Genomic DNA, 6,596 nt, shown 5'->3' on the forward strand with positions numbered 1-6,596 from the left:
CGGTCTACTTGTCTCGGACGTGATGCCTATATACATGATCATACCTAGATATTCTCATAACTATGCTCAATTCTGTCAATTGCTCAATAGTAATTTGTTTACCCACCGTAATACTTATGCTCTCGAGAGAAGCCACTAGTGAAACCTATGGCCCCCGGGTCTATTTTCTATCATATTAATCTTCCGTCAACAAGCTATTTCTTGCACCGTTTCTATTTTGCTTTATTTACTTTGCATCTTTATCATAAAAATACCAAAAATATTATCTTATCATATCTATCAGATCTCACTTTTGTAAGTGACCGTGAAGGGATTGACAACCCCTTTATTGCGTTGGTTGCGAGGATTTTATTTGTTTGTGTAGGTGCGAGGGACTCGTGCGTGGCCTCCTACTGGATTGATACCTTGGTTCTAAAAAACTGAGGGAAATACTTACGCTACTTTGCTGCATCACCCTTTCCTCTTCAAGGGAAAACCAACGCAGTACTCAAGAGGTAGCATATGATCATGGTACCATCATCTTGTGCTGATAGAGCGTTGGTGCCTGTAAATGGTAAAGGAGATTGCACATACGCATCATTGTCAAATTTGTCAAAATGCTCTTGATATCACGAATGTAGTTGTGGAGACATATGCATGTAGTGACAATCATCTTTCGTGTCTCCGGTTTGTACCATGGTATGCCTCTGAGAATTCGCTATTTCATCTCAAGAACACCAAATGATCTTTCAATGACAAAGAAGAATGACTATGGCTAACTGTCTCATGTCTCCTCATCGGTGGGAGTTGTTGGAACTCTGGTACATGGTATCGTTGTCCTTGCCGACATGGATCATGAAACCCTATGATTGATCTTCAAGATCAAAGCATAGCATGGAGTTCAACATGCAACTACACCTACATATCGATCATACTTGCAAACTAGCATACTACACATGCTTTGATTCACAGTTAGTACCACATCTACCATAGTATCATCCTTGCCGACATGAAAAACAACATGAACATCATCAAAGCCTACAAGAAAAACCTAGCATGCTACCAATCCATCAACACTGGCTACCACACCATCAAATTCTCACGCACTAAAAGTCTACAGCGCTATCCACGTGCTCACAGATCTAAGTTAGAACGAGTAGGGAGGAGGGAATGATCGAACGCCATCGATGAAGCCGGGTGGAGGCACGGACCATGTCGAAGAAGAGGAGGAAGACAAACCGTCATTGTCGTCTACCGCCAGGCGGAGAAGACGTGCTGCTTACCAGTTCGTTTGTGACGAAATCCGCGTGGGACGGAGTGCTCGAGGGACGGGGGAATGGTGACGGGGTTTTTTACGGTGAGCCAAAGTTGGCTATATAAGGCGACCAATTTGGCCAGAGGTGGCCCAATTCCTTCGCCGCTTCTGGGGGATGCGCGCGAGCTCATGCCATTTCCCTGCTCGCATGGGCTCGGCGCCACGTTCCCCTCCCTTGCATCGTCCGAGCCTGTTTGAGAGAAAATGGCCTATTCGACCGTTCCAAACAGATCTGGATGGGGATGTTTTAAGATTCGTGCTATGCAAAGCAAATACCAGTAAACACATGCTACTCAAACATGTCAAATTTACATTGAACGGTCGTGATTTAGGGGAATACAGGCTAGCAAACGCGTGCTTGGGGACTCGCTGCTGCTACGTTACCAAAGAGACAAACGTACTACTTGAGGCGCATTGCCTAGGTAAGAAAAAAAAACTACTTGAGGCGCTTATCGGAGGCGAATCTCGCCCGAGAAGACGCTGCACCGTATCACTCTCAAGTGAGAAAACCGTTCTCCCCCGAGTCGGACGTCGCCGGCAGATTATCACCCCTGCCCCACAGCGCTGCAGCCTCCAGCGGATGCGACCGCACGACCCATTCGCCACGATGCTTCTCCTTGCTCTCCGCATCAATAATCCCACTCCCACCGTCGTTACGTAACGTGCGCCACTCTGCGTATGCAACAAACAAACACGATGCCGGTTAGTGTACACGTTCAAGTGCCAAATCGTCGGTAATCATCATAGAGGAAGGAGAGCATCCAAATATTCCGGCTCGCCGTTCACACACCCATCCCATCGGCGCCAGCGCTGGACGGGCACGGCGAGACGAGAGGAGCGAGTCTCGCCAGGGGACGCACGCGGAGCACAGGACAAAGACAAAGCCGTGACATTTCTATGGACTACGGGGCCTCGGGAGCAGAAACCGAGGGGGAAACAGCCACTCCAGATTTGTCACCACGCCACCATCACATCCATGCGCTGCGCTTTATATACCTGACACTCTGACCACATATCCGCCCACGAGCAACTGGTCTGCACACCCACCCAGTGGCCCGCCCCTCCTCTCTTCGTCTTCCTCTCGCAGCTTGCAGCAATGGCCGGAGCACCGCTGCTTCTTCTTCTCGCGGCGGTGTGCCTCGCGTGCTTCGCCCCCGGCGCCAATGCGGCGGGGAGGAAGATGGTCGGCGTCTACGAGCTCAGCAAGGGAGATTTCTCTGCCAAGGTCACCAACTGGGGCGCCACCGTCACCTCCGTCGTCTTTCCGGATTCCAAAGGTGTGTCTTGGGATTTCGCTATGCTTCATGTTCTTGGATCTTGCGATGCTTTTGTGCCCGCCATCAGGAAGGAATTCTGCCTGAGCTTTTCTTTTTCTCTGTCAGGGAATTTGGGTGATGTTGTCCTTGGCTATGACACCATCGGTGAATATGTTGTAAGTTCACACACTCGATCATTCTCATCCATAAACCCACTCTTCAATAGTGATTATTATGCATCTCTACTCTGTTTTCTGGAGAGCACTGTCTGGTCTGCTTGTGCCAGAACTTGTGTAGTATTCTTCAGTTTTGGCATCCTAGATTGGTGTAGATTGTAGAACAGCGTAACGTACAGACAATACGGAGTACATTTTTCTATCTAGGAAAGAAGATACATTCATCTTAATTATAGATTATTTTTTTGCATTTCGAAACGGCAGGGGAGTTAATTGGTGATTGAAACATCCCATAAATTGCTGTCAGGTGTCAAATCGTTCCCATTTCACATACTCCCTCCGTCACGGTTTAAAATGCGTGCTTGGAAATTCTCTAGAACCTAAGTGGTTATCTATTGATTGTGGGATGGACTAAAAAAATAGCATTCACACTACGCATGCATATAAAAATAGTATATCGGAGTACTAATTAGCTACTAGAAATAAATGCAATGCGTCCTAAATCTTGTCTATTGTGAAAACGCACGCAAATTTAACTGTGCCTTATAAACTGTGACGGAGGAAGTATCAAGCTCATCAATTCATTTAGAATCCGTCTCGCCGGCTTCAATATTGCGAGTTAAAATTTTCCAGACAAGGTGGTCCACCTGTTAAGACACACTCCCTCTTGAACTAAAACCAGGTCACTTATTTGGGAGGGAGGGGTACTAGAAAACAATCAGCACACAAACTATGTTGCAATCGCCACGCCTGACTTGCGTGGACGACACCGGTGTGGCAAAGTTACATAACAAAACATGTAAAGCGACTAGCTGGATGCCATTCTATGAGCTATACCAGTGGCCATGTTACCCGTGAAAATAGCATATGACCACGCAAAGGACAAGTGACAACCTCACCATGTGATGCCGGTCTTGACCACCATTAACTTATCCTCCACTTTTTTAAGTTTTCTTCCATCAAGTTTCTTTTGGGGAAGCTTCACTTCTCCATGTCAAATAAGGTTACAATTTAGTCACACGAGCTTGTTGAAAAAGTTACCCCATCCTTTTCAAAAGGAAAATTTTGCATGCAATCAGAGAATGACAGTTCAGAGTGATTAATTGCATCGAATTATCTCCTCAAACTCAAATGGTAAATTTTAACACTTTGCTTGACTGGTTTTCTGACGAATCTTGCCATTCAGAACGGATCCAGTTACTTTGGAGCGCTGGTTGGACGAGTAGCCAACAGGGTTGCCAAGGCGCGCTTCGTGCTCGATGGAAAAGTCTACCACCTATATGCCAACGATGGCAAGAACGCACTTCATGGTATGTATGCTCCACAGTTTAGATATCTATGTTAATCTGTGAAGCAAACTCATGGTAATATATACAGACAAACAAGTTATTTATTTATCTTGCTCTTGCTCAGGTGGCCATAGGGGCTTCAGCAAGGTTATATGGACGGTGAAGGAATATGTCAGTGGTGGTGACTCCCCACACATCACACTGTACTATCATAGCTTCGACGGAGAACAAGGTAACGATTATTTAGTCTAGATTTGTAGTGCTTTTTTGTTTTCCTGATCTTCAAATATCGGTCACTTTCATGTACTATTGAGCAAATCTGAAGAAAATCTGGATCACTGCTACTGCATATTTGACCACTGACCTTGTGTGTTGTACTCATCTATGGCAATTTAAGAGCTGAAACATCAGACATGATTCTAGTGTAATACAGTAGTATAACCAAAACAAACCTAGAAATCATTAGACCCCATCATGAAGAGTAGCGGTCAAACTCACATTTAAGAAGATCCAGAGCACAGGATGCAAGCTAGGTTCCTTAAGAATAGGAATATATACTACTCCCCCTGTAAACTAATATAAGAGTGTTTAGATCACTAAATATTAGTTTACGGAGGGAGTACTTCATAGCAAATTTTTGCAGTGTGCATCTAACGACGCAAATACCTGAAGATATTCTTCCGCTTTTAAATGAAAAAAAAAACTGGCCGAGGCAAATATCCGCCCAAGATCATCTATCAAGCAGCAGTGGCCACACCATCATGCCTTCATGTGGACCTGTATGTGCATCATCCACTCGACATGATTGATTATCTTGCTCGGTTGGGTGCTTCCTTTCCCCCTCTCTTTTTGCTATCCAACACAACAGTCCAAGATCATGACCATCTTGACGGCAGAATGGCATCGTGCACGCCGAGAATCTAGTAAAGAAAAAAAAGTAGTTGCAAATGTGTTTGCTCTTATCTTTTCTACAGACGCTGCAAACCGTTCGTGCATGCGCGGTGCAATTGAGCCCGTAGAAAGTTTACAATTTTGTCTCTGTGAATTGCAGGGTTCCCCGGGGCCCTGGACGTGTACGTGACGTACGAGCTGTCGAGCCCGTACGTGCTGAGCGTGCGCATGAACGCGACGGCGCTGGACAAGGCCACGCCGGTGAACCTGGCGCAGCACACGTACTGGAACCTGGGCGGGGAGGGCAGCGGCGACGTCCTGGGCAACACGGTCCAGCTCTTCGCGGCCCGGTACACGCCCGTGGACGCCACGCTCATCCCGACGGGGCAGCTGGCGCCCGTGGCCGGCACGCCCTACGACCTCCGGGCGCCGACCGCCGTGCGCGAGCACCTCCGCCAGGTCGTCGGCGGCAGCAGCAACGGCAGCACCATCTACGGCTACGACATCAACTACGTGGTCGACGGCGACGCGCGCGCGCTGCGCAAGGTGGCGGCCGTCCGGGACGGCGCGTCCGGGCGCGTGCTGGAGCTGTGGGCGGACCAGCCCGGCGTGCAGTTCTACACCGGCAACTTCCTCCAGGACGTCAAGGGGAAGGGCGGCAGCGTGTACGGGCAGTACGGCGCGCTGTGCCTCGAGACGCAGGGGTTCCCCGACGCCGTCAACCACCCGGAGTTCCCGTCGCAGATCGTGAGGCCTGGCCAGGCGGCGTACAAGCATGACATGGTGTTCAAGTTCTCCTTCTAGCTAGAGCTGGTCGACCCAAGGATGGGCATCGCTGTTTAGGCAACTTCAGTCGAGTGACCGTTCTCCTGGATGTTGTGACTCTTTTGGTGTCGGTACTTGGTAGGAAGATCAGCAATAATACTCTCGGGTACGAGTCTATTTTTGCACTGAAAACTGAAAGTTATGGGATGCCCCTAGTGTACGGGTGCGTCGATATATCCCAAACCGTCCTCAACGCCGGTTACAGACACGTCGCGCGTCTCCTTTGTGTCCGTCCCAGCCTCACATGTCGGCTGACCAACCATCACACACGGTCATATTTATTGCGGCCACCTACAACGGGACCCATGCCAGTGAGTGAAAGCTAGGGGAGGCCGTCCTTTTTTAATCCACGCATGCCCCGAGAGGGAGGGGGGGGGGGGGCTGGCGACAAGCAAACCCTAGCGCCATGGCCTTCTTCAGCGGCAGCGGCAATAGCAAGCTCACCCCGACGCCAGCTCGTCTGGCCATCGCCGCCTGCACGCGTCGTGAGGGAGCGGCTGCACATACCGGTGCACCAGGCACGTTGGCACTGGCAGTATCGACAGCCGCTGCCATACCCAAATGTCACCCTGCCGCACGACTGTCACCTGGATCCGCGGCGCATCCCGATGCTGACTGTGCCACGGTCGCGTCGGGCTCACGCCGAGGAGGTACGAAGACGCTTGGATCTCCTGACGCAGGAGCTGCTTATGTGCCGGACTCTCTTGATTGGGAGGTCTGGTTTGTTCTCGAGCACGAAGAGCAACTTTGTCGTGGCGTCCAACACCACCACATCAACCCCCTTCCCCCATCGGCCCTAGTCGTCAAGCCAGATGAGGAGGAGAGGGTTGCCTACCAGGCCGCGTTGGCGGCGGCCCATGCAGAC

At 49.7% G+C, this 6,596-nt stretch overlaps 1 protein-coding gene across 1 annotated transcript; it reads left to right on the forward strand.

The window, feature by feature from the left end:
• The first annotated feature begins 2,282 nt into the window (after positions 1 to 2,282).
• Positions 2,283 to 5,939, forward strand: LOC125538668 (uncharacterized). The gene is made up of 5 exons (XM_048701937.2): positions 2,283 to 2,571; positions 2,677 to 2,726; positions 3,913 to 4,036; positions 4,140 to 4,247; positions 5,067 to 5,939. Exons 1-5 carry the CDS (start codon positions 2,391 to 2,393, stop codon positions 5,708 to 5,710), a joined length of 1,107 nt encoding a protein of 368 aa, XP_048557894.2. The 5' UTR covers positions 2,283 to 2,390; the 3' UTR covers positions 5,711 to 5,939.
• Positions 5,940 to 6,596: the final 657 nt, after the last annotated feature.

Source organism: Triticum urartu, chromosome 2A (genome assembly GCF_056163025.1).
Source record: "Triticum urartu cultivar PI428250 chromosome 2A, HENAU_Tu73, whole genome shotgun sequence".
NCBI classification, from domain to species: Eukaryota; Viridiplantae; Streptophyta; class Magnoliopsida; order Poales; family Poaceae; genus Triticum; species Triticum urartu.

Bases quoted from the DNA above. Each gene is read 5' to 3' on its own strand.
- LOC125538668 (XM_048701937.2), top strand. From the start codon at position 2,391: ATGGCCGGAGCACCGCTGCTTCTTCTTCTCGCGGCGGTGTGCCTCGCG. The intron at 2,727-3,912 runs GTAAGTTCACAC...CTTGCCATTCAG, and splicing joins ACACCATCGGTGAATATGTT to AACGGATCCAGTTACTTTGG. The intron at 4,037-4,139 runs GTATGTATGCTC...GCTCTTGCTCAG, and splicing joins TGGCAAGAACGCACTTCATG to GTGGCCATAGGGGCTTCAGC.